At 38.9% G+C, this 25,245-nt stretch overlaps 1 protein-coding gene across 6 annotated transcripts in view; it reads left to right on the top strand.

Annotated features, from left to right (window-relative positions):
• Window positions 1-25,245, top strand: part of CPEB3 (cytoplasmic polyadenylation element binding protein 3) — a 200,136-nt gene that overhangs the window by 88,960 nt on the left and 85,931 nt on the right. For 4 of the 6 annotated variants that reach the window (XM_042238502.1, XM_042238504.1, XM_027960372.2 and 1 more), the window contains exons 4-5: window positions 1,693-1,749; window positions 20,937-20,960. In XM_042238502.1, the coding sequence (XP_042094436.1) occupies window positions 1,693-1,749; window positions 20,937-20,960 (81 nt within the window). The remainder of the gene's footprint in view (window positions 1-1,692; window positions 1,750-20,936; window positions 20,961-25,245) is intronic. The other 2 variants (XM_042238505.1, XM_042238503.1) reach the window with 1 other exon arrangement.

The raw sequence follows: 25,245 nt of genomic DNA, 5'->3' as shown, positions 1-25,245 counted from the left end.
ATGAAAATATATTTTATAATCTAGATATTAATTTTTGAAGAGGTAAAGAAAGTAGCTTAAAGAAGCCATAAGCAGTTTACTAAAAAGGATTTGCATGTTGTTGGGAAAAAATTATCGATTACATTTAAGTAATTGATGATGATGGATTTGACGCTGAACTCGAGTTTCTCATAAGATCTTTAGTGGATGATCTTGATCTAGAGATCATTAAATTGGCCAAAAGTGGTAGGAAGGATACCAGGAAGGGCAAAAATTTTCTTCTTTTCAGCAAGTAGTGATACTTTCATTTACAAAGCATTGCCTAAGGCTCTTGTTTGCTACATCTTTAGAAGATTGAATTGGAAGTAATCAGTGTAGAGGATGATAATTAGAATTGAACTACAGATTTTCCTTTCAGCCTCATCTTTCTAGGCTGAAAAGTTTTAAGACCTGATGGAAAGAGTATAAAAAGGATCCAACTTCTGGAGGACTACAACATAAGGAGTTCCAGAAACATAAAAATTATTATTTGATGTAGTAGTAATAAACTACACAATTCTTTACCGTAAATGATTGTAGCACAGGAAATAGAAGTTGAATGAGCTAAATCTGGGCTTGCTTGGTTTTCTTGATAGCCCTTTATAGTTATGAAAACATTTAGGGAACATCCCTGCTTTACGGGAACACCACCAATATCTGAATATTCCTAGGTCAGAGATTGAGAGACCCTCTCAATGCACCCTTTTCTTAAATTCTGATTGGCAGTGTTTGGATTTTTTTAGGGCATATGTTTCAGTGACTGGTTGTTTGTTAAGTTTGAATACCTCAGAATATGATAAGTAAATCATATCCACCTCCATTTCCCCAAATAATTAATACATCTTCCACTCTTAAACCCCTGAGGCTGTTAAAACATTTGATTCAGACTTGGCATCTTACAGACCAGAGAGTAAATATTTTAGGCCTGTGGGCCATATGGTTTCTTTTGCACATTATTCTTTGTTTTTTAAATTTTGTGTTTGTTTTTACAACTCTTTAAAAATATAAAAATGATTCTTCGCTTGACGGCATACAGCATACAAAAATAAGCATCTAGTCCCCTGTTACTGTAAGGACAAAGGTCTGGACATAAGTATTATGTCCAAGGTCATCTAACTAGTTAGTGATAGGGGCAGCACAGGAACCCTAAATTTTGGGACCAGTAATTGTTCCCCACTATATCTGTTACGTAAATTTACATCTTTCTTCTGCTCGCCATTCTCATCATTATGTTGCATTTTGAGCCGCTTTGAAATGTTTGTCTTTGAATTCTCTCTAAGCTTCAAGTTTATATACTTCTTTGAATTCATTATTTTGCTGCTTGAATTTGAAGGGCAGTATAAATTGTTTAAATAAAATGTGTAATCCAGGGAGTTGGCATGTTTAAATTGGAATGCGGGAGATGTGTTAAAATTTCCTATTATAATGGAAGCTTCTTTTTTGTTTTGGTTTATTTTATTTGTTGTTATTGAGACTTTGGCTTTGTTTTAAGACTTTTCTTGTGTATGTTTTATGACTTGATTTAAAACTGCTGTAGCTGCTGTGGCCTTTGATAGCATTGTTTATAGTTTAATCTGTTTTAGTTTTTGCAATGTTCATATTGTGCAATATATTTGTGATTATATTTGAACATTCTTTTCTTTGTGCTTAAAACAGAATTGTTTTATTTTTTAGGACGCATGGGAATAAATTTCCATCATCCAGGAACAGATAATATTATGGCACTTAACAGTAAGTCTCCATATGAAATATTCTGTAAAATTAGCAATCGACAGCATGTAATTTCCACTTTCTCAGTTATTCATTACATTTCAGCCTGCCACTGACTGCAGTGAAGACCATTATTTTATACCAGTGGCTTTCAGAGTATGTTCGCAAAGTGTAATCCGTGGACCATCAGCATCAGCATCATTTGGGAACTTAGTAAATATGCAAAATCTCAGTCCCCACTACAGATCTTCAAAATCAGAAACTTAAGGATGAGTCCCAGAAATCTGTGTATTACTAAGTTCTGTAGGTGATTCTGATGCAGGTTAAAATTTGAGAACTGCTACTGTATACAAGGGACTGAAAAATTACAGTCCTGGGAGCCATATCTGGCCCCCTGCCTGTTTTTGTAACTGGTTTTATTGAAACAGCCACACCCATTCATTTATGGATTGTCTATGGCTACTGTTGTTCTACAATGGCAGAACCAAAAAAACCCTAAACTGTTTATTGTCTGGCCCTTTACAGAGACTTTGCTGACCTCTGCTGTATACTGTTGCAGTGGGGGAAGGAAGGAGGGCAGGACGAAGGTGGGAGATGAAAGGAGAGAGGGACTGGGCGAGAGAGTATGAATAAATAGATCAGCTTACTGTAACTCGGAATTTTCTCATTGTGGTGGGTAGCCAGCTGGAATTCAAACTGGACATCAGGAGTCCCCCATTAGTGGAATTTGCATAGGAATGTGTCAGTAGTTTCGCTGCTTAGCGATAGTTTTGTCAGTATAGTTGTTGGATTGAGCTCTGGAACATCAAAGCCTTATTAGCCAGAAAGTCGATGTATTAAATAATACTGCAAGAAATACCTGGCTGGCATCAACTCTCCTTCCTAGTGTCTGTGGACCTAGTAGCTTTGCAGAAGAACAGTCCCTAAAAGGAAATTGTCCCTTGTCTTAAGGACAGTACAAGCCATTGAATCCCTCAGGATATAAGTTTCCTTTTCCATCAAATGAGTGATATCAGGTTGTCCCCTCTCATCCTCCCTGACATACAAGCTGACTCTCAATACACATGGAAGACATACTGGGTCAATCTGCTGTTGTCTACAACATTACCTCTTTTCTTCTTGCTTGAGTAAGGATGGTGAAATGCCATTGGTGTTCCTTAGAGCATATTTAGGTTATCTCTATATATTCCATATTTCTCTTGGTTCTGACATGTAGCCTCCCTTCCAAGGAGCACTGCTGAGAACCACTGGCATTATTTGATAAGGTAGGGCCTAATTTGTTCCATGCATTTCTTCTAAATAGCTACTATTTCTTATTTTCGGGGGTCTTGAAAGCAATGAAAATTCCAGGCTATCCACCTCTATTTTTTAATTTCTAGAAGAAAGGTCACTTTACAGTTAGATTCTGCTACCTCTAACTTTTTTCCTAGAAGTAGGTATTTTAGGGTGAAGATTAATAAACATGCTTAGCTTGCTGAACTACAGCAATTTTGTGAACCTTTGTGAGAACACTTCAGTTAGATGATGGGATTTAGAATTAAATGTAAAGGGAAAGAACAATATGATAGTGTATCTGCTTGAAGGAATACGTGTGTATGTTAGAAAAGACCTAATTTGCCATGGTATAAGTCTTCTTCTGCAAGAGGGAGAGGATATAATTTATGATTTTCTGTGTAAAAAATGAAGCTAAAGGACACTTTTCTTTTTAAAAGGTTTTGATTCTCTTTGATTTGATTCTCTTTAATCTCTGCTTTTAAACAAGAGATTTCATTTCTGTTCTTTCCACTTTGTACATGTTGTTTAAATCCCCCATTTAGCCTTGAAATTTCCTCATCTCTAAGAGAAGGAGACTGAATTAGGTCATCTTAATGATTGCTTTCAGAATGAAGATTCTGTGATGCTATAATATTTTTTAAAGTACCAAAAGGGTCATTTTGTCAATATCTGTATCAAATGTTGATGAGTTCTGCATATTTACAATATTATGGCAGATACCAGAGCACGTCCATCTTCAAATGACTATGGGTACTGCCCTGTAGGCTCCTGAGAGTAAACCATAAAAACAAGCAGGGTTTGACATCCGCATTACTTACTGTCAATTTGCTTTCAAAGTTGACTTCAACTTGAAATGATCAGAATAAACAAAATATTCTCCTTGGTAGATACTTATGAGGTCTACAGGTTTTGACAGATTTGCTGTGATAAACCTTTTTTTCCCCTTGTATAGTTGGACCCAGCCCACCTGGTAACTTGTATATAACATGCACAAACACACCTGTGTATTTTTTATCTTCCCTTTTATGCCTACAATTTGTCAGCCTGGCAGTTACTGTCTTGTGACTTGTCTGTACTTATTTTCCCTCAATCTTCATGTCGATGAGGTCACAAATCACACTGAGATGAGGTCAGTTCAGTTCAGTTCAGTTGCTCAGTCATGTCCAACTCTTTGTGACCCCATGAATTGCAGCACACCAGGCCTCCCTCTCCATCACCATCTCCCAGAATTCACTCAAACTCACGTCCATCGAGTCGGTGATGCCATCCAGCCATCTCATCCTCTGTCCTCCCCTTCTCCTCCTGCCCCCAATCCCTCCCAGCATCAGAGTCTTTTCCAATGAGTCAACTCTTCGCATGAGGTGGCCAAAGTACTGGAGTTTCAGCTTTAGCATCATTCCTTCCAAAGAACACCCAGGACCAGTCTCCTTTAGAATGGACTGGTTGGATCTCCTTGCAGTCCAAGGGACTGTCAAGAGTCTTCTCCAACACCACAGTTCAAAAGTATCAATTCTTTGGCGCTCAGCTTTCTTCACAGTCCAGCTTTCACATCCATACATGACCACTGGAAAAACCATAGCCTTCACTAGACGGGCCTTTGTTGGCAAAGTAATGTCTCTGCTTTTGAATATGCTATCTAGGTTGGTCATAACTTTTCTTCCAAGGAGTACACGTCTTATAATTTCATGGCTGCAGTCACCATCTGCAGTGATTTTGGAGCCCCAGAAAATAAAGTCTGACACTGTTTCCACTGTGTCACAGATCAGTAAATCTTTATTAATTCAGAATTTGTGATTATTCAAAGAGGCTGGGTTGAAGTTGAACTATATTTTCAGGCCAGAAGGGACTGGCTAAGAAAATTAAAGAGAGTTCAGTCAATGGTTAAATTTTTTAAAAAAGGAAATGTGAGTCAGTTGTAGTGTTTTTTTATTACCCCTTTTTGCTATGCAAAATTGGTGCTTCCCAGCTCTGTTCGTCATGCTGCCATTTGCTATATCTTTAGAAAATCTCCCATCGTTTTACTTTCCTGATCTTGCTCAAACCCAACACTCTCCTGAAGGTGCCATGTTGTCAGGTTTCCTGACTTGAGGAGACAGAGAGAGGTGTCCTGGTGAGCATTTTCTTATCTCATTTCCAGTCCCCAGCTTTTAATAGGCCAGTTTCCCATTTGGGGGATATTCCTAGTGCATGTCTTCCAGCTGTACCTTCCTGTCAGAATCACCACTGCCAATGTCATCTAGAAGCCAGGAAATGGAGCTTGGGAGAAGAGGGTAGCTATAGAGAACAGTAAAGCGGTGGACATTTAGTGTGGAAGGACTGGCAATATTTGTGGAATGCCAGAGAGTCTCCTGGTTTTTGCTATTCAAGACCATGAATCGGGACTTCCCTGTGGTCTGGTGGTTAAGAATCCACCTTATAATGCAGGGGATGCAGGTTCGAACCCTGGTCAGGGAACCAAGATCCCCCATGATGCAGGGTAACTGAGCCCATGTCCATGAGCCACAGCAGAGAGCCTGTGTGCCACAACCGAGACCCAGTGCAGCCAAGAGAATAAATAACAGTGAGACAAGCAAACAGTGACTCTGGTAGGAATTAGCAGGCCAACCACTGGGGAGGAAACTCAAGAGACACATCTAAATTTTGGCTGGTCCCCAAAAATAATAGTCCTCAACTACAGAAGCAGAGATGGGAAGATTCTGACCCGTCGGTAAGTTCTGCCACTTGTCTGCTATTTCCAAAATGCAGTTAATTTTGAAACAGTATGCCCCTGCCTTTTAAGCTGTTCATGTATTTTTTTTCTTAGTTTTTAAATAATTCTCTCTTTTCATCCTCTTTAGCCTTACACCAAAAACACTAGAAGTTTGCATAATGTAGTTTTATTTTTCCTTCTCTAGAAGGAAGGAGACTCCTGAGAGTGCTTCCAGCTATATATGTAGTAGTTCTATTAGCAATATTTTTTTCTAACACTTAACTGTAGCTTGTGTGTTTTCCTTGGCGTGTTTGTGTGTGTGTGTGTGATTACACTCTAGGTATAGAGTTGAGTTTAGCAGTTATGGATTTATAGGGGATTGATACCTGCCTTGATTCTCTTTTCTGTGTTATGATGATCCTCAGAAAAGGATATTGGTGCCTTCATCATCAGTCAAATGAATCAAAGTTATGGTCAAATTAATGTTCAAAACCAGAATGCCAGGTGTTGTGATTTACTCTAGGAAAATCACTGCAGATTACTGCCAAGTATATCCACTTTGTTCCTTTTGACTGGGCAGCTCCTCTTCTTTCAGGTGGAGAACCAGCTTGGAAAAACAGTGAAATACCAGAAAGATGCCAGATGAGTACATTAGAAAGGGGAAATAGTATGGGTTGGTGGTGGTTTAGTCGGTCAGTCATGTCTGACTCTTGAGACCCCATGGACTGTAGCCTGCCAGGCTCCTCTGTCGATGGGATTCTCCAGGCAAGAATACTGGAATGCATTGCCCCTTCCTTCTCTATAGTATGGCTTAAGGGATATCACTCAGCTTCAGGGAGGTACCTTCCAAGCAGTCTAGGAGGCTTGTGAAACATGGAGATGGAACAGTAAATTAGCACAGTCAAGAAAAACATTGACTAGAATCAGACAGATCTGGTCCCACCTTCTGTAGGCTATGTGACTTTGGGGCCCCATTCTTACCTTCTCTGCCTCTGGTTTCTTCAGCTGTAAAATGGAGATCATGATCACTAGAGCATCCGTATATAAATCTTTTGAAGTTTAGCGTAGCTGCCTTGTAGATAATGCTCTGTTGAACTGCTGTTGTGATTGCTTGCATCAGCTTTATGGCTGCCTTTTAGGATTTCCTTTTCTTTGCATGTAAGAATTCCAAAACATATCTTACATTGGTTGTACTTAGATGTTTTCCTAATGGAATTTAGGGCAGCACGCCTGCAAGTCACTCACAGGCTCGAGTGGCTGTCCTGGGGTGTACTACATCTCTTTTTTTTTTTTTTTAAATTTTTTTTTTATTTTTTTTAATTTTTTTTTAAAATTTATTTCTTTTTTTTATTTTTATTTTTTAAATTTTAAAATCTTTAATTCTTACATGCATTCCCAAACATGAACCCCCCTCCCACCTCCCTCCCCATAACATCTTTCTGGGTCATCCCCATGCACCAGCCCCAAGCATGCTGCATCCTGTGTGAATCTTTTTTTCTGCATGAAATGCTACCTGCCTATGTCCCCGGACCGAAGCATGCACCTTCCTTGGGGCTTAGAGTTGCTGTATCTTTCATGATGTTTGGCACTTTCAAAGGTGCTATACAGTGATATTTGGAATGTAAAATGGGATAGCTATTTTAGACAGCAGTTTGGCAGTTTCTTAAAAAGTTAAACATAACACACCTACCATAGGACGCAGCAGTTCTTAGAACTGACTGATGTCCACACAAAGGTGTGTATGTGAATGCTTAAAGTAGGATTAGTCTTGATAGCCAAAATTAAAAATAATGCATATGTCCCTCAACTGGAGAATGGATAAACAAACTGTGGTATATTCGCGCAGTAGTTTTATTTAGCAATAAAGAGGAACAAATTATTGATTCATTCAGCAACATGAATGACTCAAAATAGGCTGAATTTTAAAAACTAGAATAATATTACATTCTAGAACGTGAACACTAATCTATGGTGAGAGAAAATACAGCAGCTTTAAGACTATTTTGAAGTAATATCATCCCCCTTTTTTCAGAGAGCAAAACTGAGGGCTTAGATCTTAGAGGAGTCATATGATAGGGATGGCTTCTGGCTGGCAAGTCTATGAATCTCCTAAGTATCTCTTTAGTTAAACCAACAAAAAGACAGTTATGACACTCTGCTGCTGCTGCTGCTGCTGCTGCATCGCTTCAGTCATGTCCGACTCTGTGCAACCCCATTGACGGCAGCCCACCAGGCTCCCCCATCCCTGGTGATACTCTGAGTACCTCATTATTTTTGTGAGATTTAGATGACGTTAGGCACATGTACAAATAAGGTATTAATATAGCTACCTTTTGGAGAAGGCAATGGCACCCCACTCCAGTACTCTTGCCTGGAAAATCCTATGGACAGAGGAGCCTGGTAGGCTGCAGTCCATGGGGTCACTAAGAGTTGGACACGACTGAGTGACTTCACTTTCACCTTTCACTTTCATGCATTGGAGAAGGAAAGGCAAACCACTCCAGTGTTCTTGCTTGGAGAATCCCAGGGACGGGGGAGCCTGGCGGGCTGCCGTCTATGGGGTTGCACAGAGTTGGACACAACTGAAGTGACTTAGCTTATAGCTACGTTTGGAAAGCAGAGGGCATAGTCTTATTTAGAGTAGAGGGCTTTTTTTTTTTTTTTTTTAAGACAATAGCTCTGTAATGTCACATAGGTTCAGTTTTATCTAAATTAAAATTTTTCATGCCATTCATTGTTTGCTGTTTCTCACCTCGTGACTAGAGTCTGTTCCAGGTTTTAAGAGGTGAATAAGAAATTTGAAGGGTCACTTTCCTTCTGACAGGGAGAAATCATTGTTTGCTATCACTCTTCCTTATCAAACTTTTGAAATTGAGGCATCCCATAATAAAACCTTGTATGTTTGAAGACCTAAATTAATACATTTACAAAAAAAACAAAACATTGATCTGCTTGAGAAACTCTGAGGTCATTTATAGCTAACACGTTACACAGCTGATGCACCAAGAAACCTGGAGCTTAAGATTATGCTGCCTTCCACTTTGTCCTCGTTATTAATGCCTTGAAAATATTTTTGAAGACTCTGCCTCTATTTCTACTTGAACTGAGGGCTGCCAGTGAATTTGTTGAATCAAAAGGGCAATGTAAAAGGGTTTTGGTATGAACTTTTTGCCAGGCAGACTCCTCTTCCCCCTCCCTTTCATTCTCTGTTGGGAGTGATCTCCTTGGGGAGCAGCTCAGCTGAGAGGAAGTGGCAGAGAGGGAGCGGAACATGTGATGCTTTGATGCTAAAGTGGGAATAAAGCCAGGTTTGCTAGAATTTCAGATGGAATTTTCCAAAATTTGAAGAGTACATTGTATTTCTGCCCACCATGAGTTGATCTAAGTAGTGTTTGTTTTTTTTTTTTAAGCAGAGTAATAAGATAGTGAAGGAATTATTTTGAGATTCTCAAAGATATTGTCTTTGAGTATTTTGAACTTTTAAAAGACCAGATCCCTGTTTCTATCTGAACAGATTTAGAAGTAAAATTAGTATATAATTGTGGAATGAATATATTATAAATGATGACTAATTTAAAAAGCAGAATAGTAATCAGAAGGACATGTAATGATCTATATGTTTTAAGCATTCAAAATTCAAACTGTTTTGCATAGATGCTGCACATGAACATGGTAGGGACCTAAGGACATTGCTGTTTTATTTTGACCTTCTCATTTAACAAATGGGGAAGCTGAGTTCGAGACTGTGTGGTTGTATGTCAATGCTACTGCTTTCTCAATTTGTCCCATCCTCTCCTTGTAGGAAGCTGCTGTATAGGCATAGGGGGCTCAACCGGTTGTTCAAGGGGTAGGACAGGGTGGAGGATGGGGGAGAGGTTCAAGAGAGGATTTCTTGAGCATACATTTATTTATGAGGCATAAGGGATATACATATGTCCCTTCTCAAATTTATTGAGAAGGGACATATGTACACTTATGGCTGATTCATGTTGTATGATAGTGTAAAGCAATTATCCTCCCAATTAAAAAAAAAAAGACTGTGAATTGGCTAGGGTGACATGATGGAGCCAGAACCATCTGCCTTTAGGTTGAAGATAAACTTTGCTTTAACTAATTCATTGTTAAAAGTGGTTATATTATTTTTATACTAGTTTAACACAAACACACAAATTCAGTGTCTCTGGCAGAATATTACTTGTCACCTTGTTCATGCCCTGAATGCTCAATAAATCCTCTTTTCCCAAAATATAGAGTGATATACCTGGTCTACATGGCCTGGCATTAAGTATTGTAAAGAAGTGAAGTCTGAAATATTCTTGACTTACTTTGCTGAATTTTGGAACACGTTCTCTCTGTGTGTAAATATGTCTCAAGTATCAGGATTTGGGTGCTCTAAATAAATAATAAAGATTCAGGGAAACTGAAAACTTGCCTGCTTTCCCCTGTGGATTTCCCTGTTTGCTTCCTGCACTTCTGTCAGCAGTAGAGCCTGGACTTCTCTTTTATAACACTCATCGCCCTGGCGGTTAACTATTTAATGCTGGTGTTTCACTTTAATATGTATGCTTTCAAGAGGGCAGAGACTGGCTCCTGTTCATAGCTGTTTGTTGGCTTCCAGCGCGGTACCCAGTCCATGGAGTAGGTACTAAGTCTGGGAGACTGGAAGAGAGGGAGTGCTATATCAGTTGTTCAGTCGCTCAGTTGTGTCTGACTCTTTGTGACCCCATGGACTGCAGCATGCCAGGCTTCCCTGTCCTTCGCCCTGCCCTTCGCCCTGTGCTTCACCATCTCCCAGAGCTTGCTCAAACTCATGTCCATTGAGTCAGTGATGCCATCTTGTCCTCTGCCATCCTCTTCTCCTGCCTTCAGTCTTCCCCAGCATCAGGGTCTTTTCTAATGAGTCAGCTCTTTGCATCAGGTGTCCAAAGTATTGGAGTTTCAGCTTCAGCATCAGTCCTCCCAGTGAATATTCAAGATTGACTGATTTGATCTCCTTGCAGTCCACGGGACTCTCAAGTGACTTCTCTAACACCACAATTCAAAGACATCAGTTATTCAGTGCTCAGCTTTCTTTGTGTCCCAACTCTCACATCCATACATGACTACTGGAAAAACCTTGACTAGATGGACCTTTGTAGATAAAGTAATATCTCTGCTTCTCAATATGCTGTCTAAGTTTGTCATAGCTTTTTTCCCAAGGAGCAAGCATCTTTTAATTTCATGGCTGCAGTCATGATATCGCAGAGAGACTGAAAAGCACAGTATAACAGCCTTAGAGAATATCTAGTCCACCTTAATTTCTTCCTAAAGATTTGCTTTAACGTGGACTTGCCTGGTGGTCCAGTGGTTAAGAATTGCCTGCCAGTGCAGGGAATAGGGGTTCAATCCCTGGTCCAGGAAGATTCCACATACTGCAGGGCAGCTAAGCCTGTGCAGCGCAACTACTGAAGCTCACGTGCACTGCAACAGGAGAAACCACTGTAATGAGAAGCTTGCACACCACAACTAGAAAAAGCATGCACAATGAAGACCCCACACAGCCAAAAACAAACAAATAAAAACGTTGCTTAAAAAAAGAAAATAGTTTTTAAAAAAGATTTGTTGTAACTGTTCCTTTTGGAAGATGGTACTAACATGTATGGATCTAGCAACTAAATGAACATAAATTAACAGTTCATAGAGTGCTTTCACAGACCTCTCTCCGCCTTTGAAATGCTTTAAATGGTTTGCAAGACATAGTCAAAATTTCATGTTTCACTCCAGAATTATTCTCCTATCCAAGAAAAATATGGCTCTGTGATAGAGCAGTCTGTGCCACTTACTGCGGGTTTTAAGAGAAAATTGGAGACTTCAAAGGATTTTCTGGATTTCAGCATGTTTTAGGAATGCCCTGTGATTTGTTTCCTTCTGCTATTGGGGCCCATTGATAGAAAGCAGAGAATTGTGGTTATTCCTTTCTTCATTGCATCCTTGTTTTAAACATGGCAGTGTCTTCATTTTCTGGAACTTGCTGATGTCATGCCACCAGCAAATAGCCATCGATGGCTTAGACACACAGATTGTTCTGCCAACCAGTCCTTTAATCCAAAAAGAGCAATGACTTCTGACCTTTTGGGTTTTTTCGGAAAGATCACTCAGGTTTCCTTTAGTAGCAATTAACTAAGTAATGCTTTATTGATGGTAGAGAATTCGTGCATTTCTGAAAATGATCACTTTTACTTTTAGAACATAGCCTCCCTTGTTAGTGGCAAGAATTTTAACACATTGTCACTTAAGCCTCTGGTGTAGACTGTGAGTCTGAGACTTGAACGAAGACTTGGTATGTAGATGATCTGGAGGGAAAATTTATTACCTGAAACTTTGCCTTCTCTTCTTTGTTAGTCTCCATGCATGCACATACCTTTGTTATATGACTGAAGTTGTGGTTACTGTTGTCTTGTTGTTTTTCCAGACAAATGTAGTGGAAATAATGCAGTTTGGAAGAACCAGGCAGATCTGGGCTTAAATTCTGGACCCATCTCTTATTTGTTTCCTTGGGAAAGTTGCCTGTTTTTTTATTTTATTTTAAATGGACATGTTAATCCCTTCTTTACTAACAATAAAGTTAAGTGTGCAATGTTTGATTACCAAACCTGGAAAGAAATACACACCTAACAGATGTTAGTCTCTTATCTTCCCTCTTCTACCCATGTACCCCTCTCTTTTTTCCTTTTGAGTTAGCAGTAATTCTTCATCTTGGCTCTACAAGCAACATGGAACCAAAGGTGGCACCAGGGAGGGGAATGAGCTTTTCTCTGTGGGGCCAGAGTTCTTCCCACATTCTCGGGTCTGTTCCTTTGCATAACTTTCTTCCATGAAGGAACCCTCCTGGCCACTTGAGAGGAGCCTTGTTGGTAGGGAGGAGCCAGAGAGGCTGAGTAAGGGGCCTGGGTATAGCAGCAGCTGTTTTTGTCCACCCTTTCCTCCCTCTGTATAAATTCCCTACATTATCTGGGAATTCAGACGTGTAGTGTTGGCAAGTGTTGGCTATCCTGAACAATCTAAAAGTTGAGTGAGTAAAAGAGGCTTCGTGAGATTTTGGCATAGTGAAGATGCTTTATTGGCAACATATGCCAGATATTTGGGTGCATGCCGTAGGCATTTTTAGGCCTGACTTTGACAGACTGATCTGTGTAAAATATAAAATACTCTGGTATGTGATTAGGATCCTCAGAACTTTGCTTGATTTTGTGGCTTTGGGGGAGAGCAGTTAGTGTGCCATTTAGCAGTGTGCTACTGAAATTAAAAGGAAGGTGGTAATAGTTACTCCCGTGGAAAGCTCTGAGGCCTCAGGTGTGAGGGTGCAGGGGTGTCAACTGATGCCAGCTCATGTGCATGTCCACACTTGCTAACCAGTGACAGCAGTGACATGCAGAGGTTCTTTACCTAGGTTTGTTTCCACAGAAATCTTGTCAGATGATCAAATTTTAAATGACCTTTCTCTGTTTCAGTGAAAAGTTTAAGACATGGACCTGGAAGTTCTGAAGTGATTACTTTGATAGCATGTCCCTTATTGAGAGGTTTACTTAGTAACCTATATGGTAAATGTACTTTAGACATTAATACGAGGTGTGCATGAACACTGCACGATGGTATAGTGAAGCCTTGACTTGACCATTTTGGACAAGATAGGAAAAATAATAGTGGATAGAAATGGAAAGGGGAGTTAGGAGTTCCCTAGGAAGCAGAGAAGAATAGATGTTAAGATGTGGGTATCTGGATCCTTATGTTAACTGGATAAGTGATTATATTATAATGATATTATCAGAAGAATAGTTGAATTGGTATGACTGGAATATATGAGTCTCATGTATGGAATAGTGGGAATGAGGATATGAAAGGTGATCAGAAGTCAGATGGTGAAGGGCTTTGGTATTTGTTCTCCTGAGAAGCCTGGACAGACAAGTGTTGTCTTACTGGAAAATTGGGTTTATCTGAAGGACGATGTTAAGGGTGATGTGGAGTATTCTTCTTACGAAGAATAGCTACCGATAACTTCATTGTAGAAAAGAACTACAAGGAGATGAACTAATGATCCTCAAATAAGGGGCTGGTGTCTGTGGTTAAGAATAGCGGTGAGGCAAGTATAAGAAAGAACTTTCTAGCTAGAAAGAATTGTCCTACCATGGAGCATAAGTCTTCAGTTTTCAGTCATGTTCTCTGGAACCCCTGCACCTGAGGAGATACTTTAAGAACCATTATGAGGAGGAATATCTAAGAGGTGGGGCTCTGAATCCCTATACTGCTTCACCCTGAACAACTGTGTTCAGGGAACAGATAACGGAGGAGAGAGGATTCTGCTAATACTTACAAAAAAGCTTGGGGGGAAAATGACTCAAGAGACTGAAGTGAGCCTCATTTTTTTATTTTTAACCCTAGCTCTTTTTCTTTTACATTAATTTTATTTTTGTCTGTGTTGAGTCTTCGTTGCTGCTCAGGCTTTCTCTGGTTGTGGCTGAGCGCGGGCTATTGTCTAGTCGCGGTGTTGGGGCTTCTCACTGGGGTGATTTCTCTTGTTGGGGAGCACAGGCTCCAGAGCACAGGCTTGGTAGTTGTGGCACATGGGCTTAGCTGCTCCCAGGCATGTGGGATCTTCCTGGATCAGGGATCGAACCTGTGTCTCCTGCATTGGCAGATGGATTCTTTACCACTGAGCCACTAGGGAAGCCCATCAAGAATACCTTGATGAAGTTCTTCTAGCAGAACCAGGGAGAATATCTTTGTGTTGGTTATAGAAGTAATTCCTGTTTTGTGTGGAAGGTTGCTTAAAGATCTGTAAGTTTCCTATAACATTTTGTGAGCAATGAGACAGGATATTATGGTAGTAATAGCACTACAATAATAGTAGTGAAAATTTGAGTGAGATGTTTCTTTTTATTAACCTTGGATTATGAGAGGAGCTGGAGGGCTGCAATCCATGGAGTCGCAAAAGAGTTGGACAAGACTTAGCGACTAAACAACAGCATAATACTAAGAGCAAACTCTTGGAGGATGAGAAGGTTGTGGAAATCCTAAAGGGAATTTCTGTGTATTTTCAAGGACTGTACAGGTTTGAAATACTGTCTGTTTGATCTTGGTGGTTAGGAATAAAAGCTTTGCAAATGTCCATTGACTGATGTAGTACTTTACTAGGGATACTATAACAAAATATCATAGACTGGGTGGCTTTTTAAATAAAAGAAATTTGTTTTCTTGCAGTTCTGGAGACTGCAGGTCCAAAATCAAGGTGTTGGCAGGGTGGTTTTTCCTGAGGCCTTTCTCCTTGGCTAGCTGATGGCTGCCTTCTTGCTGTGACCTCACATGGCCTTAACTCTGTGCATGGGTGCCCCTAGTATCTCCTCCTCCTAAAAGGACAGCAGTGCTTGTGGGTAGGACCTTACCTTTATGGCCTTATTCAACTTATTTATCTCTCTGAAGACCCTGTCTTCAAATATAGTCACATTGCTGGTTAGGGCTTCAACCCTTGAATTTTAGGGTGAATGGATTTCACTTCCTAACAACTCGTAAATGGATCAGTTGTAGTATTTCCATACTATGGAATATTACTCAGCAATAAAGAGAAACAAAACACATGTAATAACATATATAAATCTCAAAAACATTATGCTAGATAAAGTCAAACACATTGATTTCCATTTATATGCGGTTGTATAAAGGGCAGACAAAACTAAGAAAGTAGGTTAGTGGTTGCCAGGGCCCATGGTTCAGGGTATAAGATCAACAGCCAAAGGGCACAGGGAAATGTTTTAGGGAGATGAGTTGTTCTGTATCTTAATTATGATGGTACAAGTTACATGGCTGTATATGATTACCAAAATGGATCAAACTGTAAACTTACAGTGGAGGAATTTTATTGAATATAAATAATACCACAACTTAAAAGAAAAAGAATAAATGCTTTAGAGCCAGTGTTAACCTGAATTCCGTCCCAGCCCTGATGTTTATGTAGCTGAATAACCTGGACCAGGCATTCTCTTTGGGCCTCAGTTTGCCCATCTGGAAATATACATTATGGTAGTTGCTTTCACAATTAGAACATAAGCATTTAGCATATAGTGCCTGGATCACAGTAAATTATTAGGTTGTTACATGGTATTTCTTTTCCTTTATGAGGTATGTAAGCAACACCAGTATACTTGCCAGTTGTTAGTGTTATTTCTTGAAAAGATTTTTTGAAAAAATGGGTAAGAGTTAAAGAGAAAAGGTTAGGAAGAAGGGATTTTGAAACATGCAAATACTTTATGGGAATGTAGCAGATGAAAATGTATCCCATCCCTTCAGGCATCATTTTAGCTGCTAAATTTATGAATAAATTAATCTTTTCAGTTATAACTTGCCAGATTTGAAAGTTACTGAGCTAAAACTCTCACCTGCCATTATAAAGACAAAGATAGAGGCAGTGCATTCATGGGACAGACTCCATCACTCCTGCTCTTTGGGAATTTACAGTCTTAACTAGGAAAAGGGGGATATTTTTGTACTAACTGCAATTGGGGCTTCTACGTGGGCTTTGGGTAGTCAAAGGTGAAGTCCGTATATTGGTATTTTTACTATAAAGGCTAACTTTAAGATCCTAACTCATCTTAGGTAGATTTTTTTTGCATGACTAGTACTTAGATGGAAGCTGAAAGGGAGGGACCATTAGATGTTCTAATATAATTTAATTTTGAATAGTGAAATGGTATTAAGAAATAAGTTTACAGGGTGTTCTTAGAAACTGATTTTATTGCAAGTAGAGGAGTTAACAGCTTGTCCCTATAGTCAACAGTTTTGACAGATCTTTCCAAGACAGTTACTAAAATGTTGTGTTAAGATCTTTGTATCTTCTTTGTTTTCCTAAGTATAGCATCTCAGGGACTCTGCTTAAGTGCCTGAAATGGGTGCATGCTACTTTGATCCACAAAAGAAAGAAGATAGACCTCTCTCCTACCGCCTCATGCTATGCACGAGTGTTTTTGAACCTCTATAGTTGAATCTGTGTATGATGTTACTTTGCTACAGAAACTTCAGCAACTTTGGATGAATCCATGTAGATGAAAATTTAGTTTAGATTTTAAAGTCAGATCACAGGTTGTCCTTAGAGAATCATGTGTGTGAGTGCAGCCATTTAAAACCTAATGCGGCCCAAGTCTTAAAGAGTAACAGACGGTCCGTTTTATAACAGTGCCTCCTGTGCCTAACAGAGCACCGTGCTGTTAACGTGAGGGTGCCGTTCACAACGCATTGGTCATTGAGCATGTAACTGGCATTTAGAGTAACTGGCATATCCCATATCCCATAGTACATGCACCCTTTTATACTTATTGTGATGGATTGCAAAATATGTTTTTTTCAGTTTTGGATTATTCAGGTTTATGCTTTGAAGATTACAAAAATTTAACTTTTTGGACTTTCTACGTTAATCTAATCCCAGGGAATTGGTCTAAAATGTTTGTACTGTTTTTTTAAATTGAAGTGTGATTATGTACCAAACAATGCACAGACCATAAATATATACGTAGTACAAACTTAACACAAAATAACCCATACCTAGATCAATACCCCAGAACCCCACCTCAGGTTTCCTTCCAGTTAATACCCCTAGCCAAAGGTAACCACCACCTTGACTTCTAGAAACTGAATGTAGCTTTCTTAAATGAGGTCCAAAGTTGTTCAATACATAATGAACAGTAAAAGAATTTTATCTGTAATGGTGATGATTGCTAATAAATAATTAAAGTTTGGGGAGGAAGTAGATAAGACTTTGAAAATTATCATATCTTGTCATATCTGGTATAACTTTACCCTTTCATAGATTACATGACTAACATAGAATACTGAGCAGTCACATTACTTCCTTTATTTCTATGTGGGGTCATTTTGTGCTGGCTCATGTTGGGTTTCTGTATTCAGTACTCTTTCTTGTGTAAAGCTGTATTTGTTCTCAGGGGAAGCACTGCTGCTGTGCTCCCAAATTTCCCTCCTTGGTGTTCTTTTCATTACCTCTCCCTTAGGGAAGAGTTTGACTCTAATTAGTCTATTTGCAAATAGCCCTTATGAGCAAGTTTTTAATCACCAACACAGGTGGCCTACATTCAGAAGGCCATCATGACATGCATTACTCCTTCCTTTGATTGCACGGATAGCTAACAAGCCATACTTGCTGAATACTAGCTTGATACAGAGCTTTCTGCCCGGTGCATTAGAGAGTATTAAAAGAAACATAAGATCGTGAACTTTTCCTCTGGGAATTCAACAGTATAGTGAGGTGGTTGAAAGTGTGGACTCTGGAGCCAGAGTGCTTAATTCATATTCCAAGTCTACCACTTCCTAGCTGTGTGATTTTAGGCAAGGTACTTAATTTTGTGTCCCATTTTCCTCATCTGTAAGAAGAAAGCAAAAGAATACTCATGTCATAAAGTTGTGGAGTATATTAAATGATATTAAAATATGTTCAGTTCAGTCGCTCAGTCGTGTCCGACTCTTTGCGACCCCATGAATCGCAGCACGCCAGGCCTCCCTGTTCATCACCATCTCCCGGAGTTCACTCAGACTCACATCCGTCGAGTCTGTGATGCCATCCAGCCATCTCATCCTTGGTCGTATTTTGAATTATTTCACACACATAGTAAAAACTCATCAAGTTTTAGCAGTTACAATAAAAATTACCACAGATATCATAGGTAAACTATTGAAATTGGGACCAAGGTAGCAAGTAATTATTCCACAGTGCATGATTAAAGCAAATTGAAGCATCTCAGATCACTGCTTTAAATTGGCTTGATCCAACCAGTCCATCCTAAAGGAAGTCAGTCCTGAACATTCATTGGAAGGACTGATGCTGAACCTGAAGCTCCAGTACTTTGGCCACCTGATGCAAAGAACTGACTCATTTGAAAAGACCCTGATGCTGGGAAAGATTGAAGGTAGGAGGAGAAGGGCTGACAGAGGATGAGATGGTTGGATGGCATCACTGACTCAATGGACATGAGTTTGAGTACACTCTGGGAGTTGGTGATGGGCAGGGAAGCCTGGCATGCTGCACTCCATGGGGTCGCAAAGAGTCGGACACAGCTGAGCGACTGAACTGAACTGACTCCGTGTGCCATCTTTGCCCCATGTTATCAGAGTCTCCAGACTGATAGGAGCCAATTTACTGTTCATATCAGCAAATGGAAAAAGAGAAGAGTTTGTAAAAATCATGAACCATTTAAAGAAACTTTGTTTAAAACTCCGAAGTATTTGTGAAATACTGATCTATTTTTGCAGTTTCATTGTGAGAGATAAATAAAACCTCTTTCAAGGCAAAACAAAAATAAAAAACTCCCAAGTATGTCTTTTGCAACTCTTCCCTGTCCCTAATTCAGGAGGCTCTTCCCCTCCCCCTTGACTGTCTGGTTCTATTCACTTTGTGTTCTTTATTACCTGAATGTTTAGCAGTTAAAGACTTAAGTGAGCAGTATTTTCATTTATCTTTCAGGGATGTTAAAGTCTGATGAGTCGTTTGTACCTTAGTATCATAATCAGATTCTTTTTCATTGAGTATCTGGCCAGAAATCAGGTAGAATGAAAGAATCGGAATGTATTGTTTGGGAGAGAAATGAGTAATTTTGAAATACAAAATGTTGTATTTCCTCTCTGAATAGAGATTTTATAGTGAGGAGTGTTGGGCAGCATGACATCACTGGGGATGGGAGAAAAGACAAAGAAATAAGTGGTAGGACATCAAAACTTATTTTCCTCTCTCTTTTTTAATTGTTGTCTATTAGTGTTAATTTACCCATGTTATTTATTATAAGTGAAGTAGGCTTTGGGAGGAACCAAGCTAGGAAGCTACCATTTACTATACATTCTGTGGGAAGGTGAATTCCAGGTTCCAAATAATGAAAAGTATAAACGTTCCTAAATTTTTTTTTTAGAATGCATTCCGCTTGTAAGTAACGTAAACAGTAAACGCTATGTGAATTCAGAAGAGGTTTTTTTCATTGAAAGTTAAAGCTATGACCGAGTTAGGGAGTATGTAGAGTTTGAATAATGCTTTTAATCTGGCTAACCCTTTTTAATATTTGCGTCATGGGAAAGTGAAGAGGCCAAAAGTGTGTTGATGAGGGTGAGTACGGTGTCTGAAGAAAAATGGGAACTGGAAGAATGAGGTTAGCAACTGGTATTTCAACTTTCTAGCTGAAAAGTCTGAATTCTTTTCCTAGGAGAGAAGTAGTTTTCTTTAGTTCTGCCTTATGATACAAGTGTAACCCCAAATTATCCTTGTGTTTTTGGGGGGGTTAAAGTTAATATGGTAACATTTCATGCCTTTAAAAAATGGATTAAATAGAGTTCTCATGTAAGTGTTACTGAATGTGGGGTTTCAAATTTGAAAAACTTTCCACTTTGGAAGTCATTTTAGATGACAGGATCTCCTGGTAGTATATGTATGATGATAATCTAGCTCTGTTAAACATTGTAACGATATACTCTGTGGGCCTTGAGTTTTGAAGGGGAAAATAATCTTTAAAGTACTTTGTTCTTCACTATGGGATGTACCCACTGCCTCCTTTCTGCTTTCTCCATTCATTTTCTAGATGAAAAAATATTGTTTCCTACACCTGTAGTACTGTATGGAAAATAAATGAGGAGGCTTAGAGGAAACTTACAGTAACACAGTCTGTAAAGCAACAGCTAATTGTGTAAAATTTTTATGCAGTTTTCAGGGAAGACTGTGAAGTGTTTGTGTGTGTGTGTGTGTGTGTGTGTGTGTGTGTGTGTGTGTCTACGTGTGTGTGAAGAAATTCAGAATGACCACCATGCACCACAGTTTTTACTTATTTAGGATGAATGTTTTTTTCCTTCAAAGTGATGTCTGGTGGTAGTACATAGTACGAATGAAGATTTAGAAATCAGAAAATAATTTTATAGAACTCTATTTATCTATATCTGATATAGATAATGGGCCACAATATAAATCCTTATAAGATTTGTTAAACTTAAGCATCCATTATATCCTTTCCAGTGGCTGCCGCATCCAGTTGAATTTCTCTTTAAGTTTGTGATTTAACTTGTGCTTCATAAAGGTTTTTTTTTTTAATATAATATGTCTGTAGTCACGTTGAACAGTATCTCCAGATTAATTCTGAGAATACTTAGAAAAGGTTTGTGTGAATATTTTTTTATTTCTAAATTCAGCATTTTGATACAAATACCCATGGTTTTCTTCTGTGTTTACATGCAGCCAGGAGCTATGGGCGAAGACGAGGTAAAATTTTTTTAATGAGATCTTTTGCTTGCCAAATTGTGAGTAAATATGAGTGTGTGTGTGTTTATACTTGTGTGTGTAAAACAATAATTATGGTGTGGTATGATGTTCTAGCTTAATTATTTTAGTGAAATAATTCTCTTATCTCTTTTGTTATAATTATTTTTCAATGTTAGTTGGTAATTTGTTCTTCTAATCCCGATAAAGACATGGCAAAGACTATTTCTAACTGGAAGTTTGTGTTATATGGTTTATTGTGAATGATCTTAAGGGAATAAAGGCCAAACATCTGTATTTTGTTGTGGTTCTGTCCTCACTGTGTTCTTTTCACCTTACTTAGAAGTTAGGCTTTGGAGGGCAATTCTTGATCTTAGTAGCTTGACTGGCGAGTTTTTTCTGTGTTACATCCAGAGACAGATTTACCTTGGAGCTAAATGAAGCTTGAGTTTCAGGTACCCTCACTTTCATGGGATCCCTTCCAAGTTCTCTACCTTATCTTTGTTTTCTTTTCTTAAAGAGAGGTCCTCTACTTATATAGGCTCTAAGATCCATAGAACTTGCATTCTCTCCTGTCCACACCCAAGCAAAATAATACTGCTTTCATTTGTGTATTGCTGTAATCTTTCTAAAGCATTTCCATATCTATAATTTGTTAACTAATATTACAAAGTAGGTAGGGTAAGCCTAATCTAGTAGAAAGGTATGAAATTCAGGGTCAGAAACTTAGGTTGGAATCACTGCTTTATCACTAACATTTGGTGTCCTCATCTATAAGTTATGAAGTAATAAAATCAACCCTGTCCAACTTCAAGAATGTTAGTTAGGCATCCCTGGTGGTCTAGTGGTTACGACTGTGGCTTCTATTGCTGGGGCCCTGGGTTCAATCCCAGGTCAGGAACTAAAAAAAAATTTATTTAAGAATGTTAAGTTAGTGAATTAAAGTATAAAAAATGGAAGAGGAAAGTTTATCCATATAAACTAAACTAAAAGCATTCCACAAATGCTGGTTGCTTGGTGCTCATTTGCAAAAGCTGGGAGAGATGAAGTAATTTGCTTTGTGATCTCAAGTTAAAGTCAGAGCCAAGACCGGAATCCTTGTCTTTTGGCTGCTTGTTGGGTGATGTTTTACCATTCATCAAGCTGTCTCTGACTCTGTAGTTGAGTCCTGGAGAGAAAATAATAATATTAAATTGACAGTATTTGTTCCACAGTAAATATTTGTTGAATAGGTGGATATCAGCAGGACTTCATATGTATTTGAGTTACCATTGAAACATTCTTTCATGGTGGAGTCACATAGTCAGTTTTGTTTTCACATGATGGTGAAGAAAAACATTTGTATAATTGGTTATTTTTTAATTATGACAAGACCCTTTAACATTTTTTCCTCTTATAATTTTAAAATTTCAAGTGTAGAAAATAATATTACTGTAATTATTATGTAACATTTTTTTTTTTTTCTTGGTGCTAGGAAATTGATTGCTCTCAGGGAAGGAATAGAGAAGGACAGCATCTCAGGGGCAGATAACAGACCCTGTCCTCATCTTAGGCACTGGTCAGTCCCCAGACCTTGTCAGTATATTTCCTCTAGTTTCTCAGGCCTTCCCCGTCCCTTTCCATTCTCTTGTTTCATCTTTCTGAAGCACCGTTTTGTCTTTCTTACCCTCTTTCTCCATTCAGGAGTTCTGTCATCTGGCGTCTTCTTGTCTCATCGTCCTCATCATCTCCCATTTTTCCTACCTCACCTTCCCCTTGACCAACCCTTGTGCTTTCCCATTGTCTAGCCATTGCAAGTACTGTCCACCCTTCCTCTCATTTACTTAACTAGAACCTATCTTTAGTTAATGCATTCAAGCCTGACTCAAGCCTTGCCCCGTCCAGGAAGCCTTGCCTGGTAGCCTTGCAGGCCATGTTTTCCTCTGCTTCTGTCGCTTACTTGCCTTCTGCCTTTTCTACATGTCCTCATTCTTCAATGGGAGATAAGTTCTCTGAGGACAGTTGTCTCATGTGCCTTACACTGTGACGTACATATAGTTAGCACTTACTGAATGCTTATTGATGAGGATTGTTTTGAAGTCAGACCCCATGTCTATGCAGACCAGAATTTGACTTTGTATTTTTCAATTATTATAAACTTAAAAATCATAATATATTAAATACTAGGCGTCAAGAATATAAGATCACCTGTAATTTCTAAACTGCTGAGAAAATAATTACTCTTCCTAGTTCCGTGTTACCTTCCCCATCTTTATTTGTAAGGTTTGACTTAATCGTTTTCAGAAGCCATGATATCTTTCCATCAAGTGCTAAGCTAAACACTGCCTAGAATGACTTGGTTACTGCTCTGTAGAAGTCTGCAGTTTGATAGTTGTAGATGAAGAAGATAATGACAGAAATGTGTGTGTGTGTCTGCACATACCCACACATACATGTTCGTGACAGAGAAAGAGCATGGCAGGTCACTGAGATGCTTGAGTGTTGACTTTCTGTAATGAGAAAAGAACAGCCGGTTAATTTTTCGATCCCTGCTTTTATTTAGTCTTCTGTTCCCAAAACAGAAAAAGAAGAAATGTCATCTGTTAAAAATGTGGTAACGTAGTCATACAGGATGGGGCAGGTACATCTCATATTTACTCTCATTTTCTGAAATACACTCATCTGGACCAACATTACATGGTATAAATATGATGATCTGGCCAATTTCCTCACACTTGTTTATTTGTATGATCAAGGATTGTATTAATGCTTGATTTATTTCCTGTAAACAAAATTTAGGCTTTCCCCTAAAAACATAAAAAGTGAACTTGCTGATGTGTGTTGGCTGTAACTTATATTCTATGTTTTGCTTACATGTTGGTAAACATTTTAGGAATAGAGGGCAGAGGGAATTATCTGTGACAGTTTCAAGATCTATCAGCAAAATTTAGGCTGGTGAAACCTTCTATCTTTTCTGATAAAACCTGGAAAGGCTTCTTGGAACAGGTGGAATTTCAAGAACTCTTTGGATGATGGAAAAGGAATAGGAAGTGAAGCACTCCAGGTATCTGATTCAACTTAAAAGGAAGCTCTGAGGTGAGACTGGCATGGCCAGATGCTTGGAGCGTGTGCCTGTGAGTGTATGCAGTGGGGGCCAGCTGGAGAGGAGAACTTGGCAGTGAGATGATCTATGCTACCCTGATGAATGGTTTTTGACACAGATACTGTCAGGCTTTAGGAGCAGGGTTTCATGATACAAGTAATGAAGACAGGAGAGAATTTAGACATTGGTTGACAGCTCGGATGGGGCATCAGGTATTGGAGGGTAGACTTTGGCAAATCCAGTGCCTTCAGTAGTACAGTTGAAGCAGTAGCAGTTGGAAAGAACAGTTAGGTGTGAAAGAATAGGATTTGAAAATGGCTATTGAGTGTACCCCATGGACTATAACCTGCCAGGCTCCTCTGTGCATGGACTACTCTAGGCAAGAATACCAGAGTGGGTAGCCATTTCCTTCTCCTGGTGATCTTCCTGACCCAGGGATCTAACCCAGGTTTCCTGCATTGCAGGCGAATTCTTTACTGTCTGAGCCACTGGGGAAGCTCCAGTTGTATATAAAGAATTTAAACATTCAATTGTATTTCCCATTGATTCCCACTTTTATTTTAAAGATGTGTTCCAGTAGACAAATGTTGATTTCCCTTGTGGAATCAGAATGACAGCAAAGAATCTTAACATTTTTCTTCCATAGTGTTCTGACTTTCACAAGCTTTTATATATGTTTTTCCATACAGCTGCAGCCCCTGTTAGAAACTAGCCTAATCGCTGGTGTTATATGTGATATTTGCCTACACATTTTACAGCACACTTGATTAAAATATATGTTGTGTTTTCATCTCATACGAGTTTTTATGGTCTCTGGGAGACTTTTGTCCATATGCAGAGATGTTGGTTATGCCAGTGCTCTTGATGTTTAACAGAGTTTCTTAGTTAAAGAGCAACAAGGAAAATATGAAAGATCTTTTTAAGTAACGTGAATGAGCAAATGGAAAGAATGATTGGAGTTACTTTACTATTGGATTTACTGTGGATTGGTGTTACTATTGTAAAATGTAGTTCTGTGTATATTTAATCCATAAAAATCTATTGAAATTAATAGATGACTTAGTCAATAACAAAGGTTCTAAGAATCCAATAAAACAAACTTGTGTATGAATTTGGTGTTGTCTTTCTGCCAAAAGCCTGACCAAGGGAGGAGAGGTCAGCTGTATCAGTGAGACCATGGTACAAACATGATATTCTGCTAATTCC

This window comes from Ovis aries, chromosome 22, assembly GCF_016772045.2.
Source record: "Ovis aries strain OAR_USU_Benz2616 breed Rambouillet chromosome 22, ARS-UI_Ramb_v3.0, whole genome shotgun sequence".
NCBI lineage: Eukaryota > Metazoa > Chordata > Mammalia > Artiodactyla > Bovidae > Ovis > Ovis aries.
Note: the sequence above shows the minus strand (reverse complement) of the source record. Positions and strands in the feature narration are given on the sequence as shown.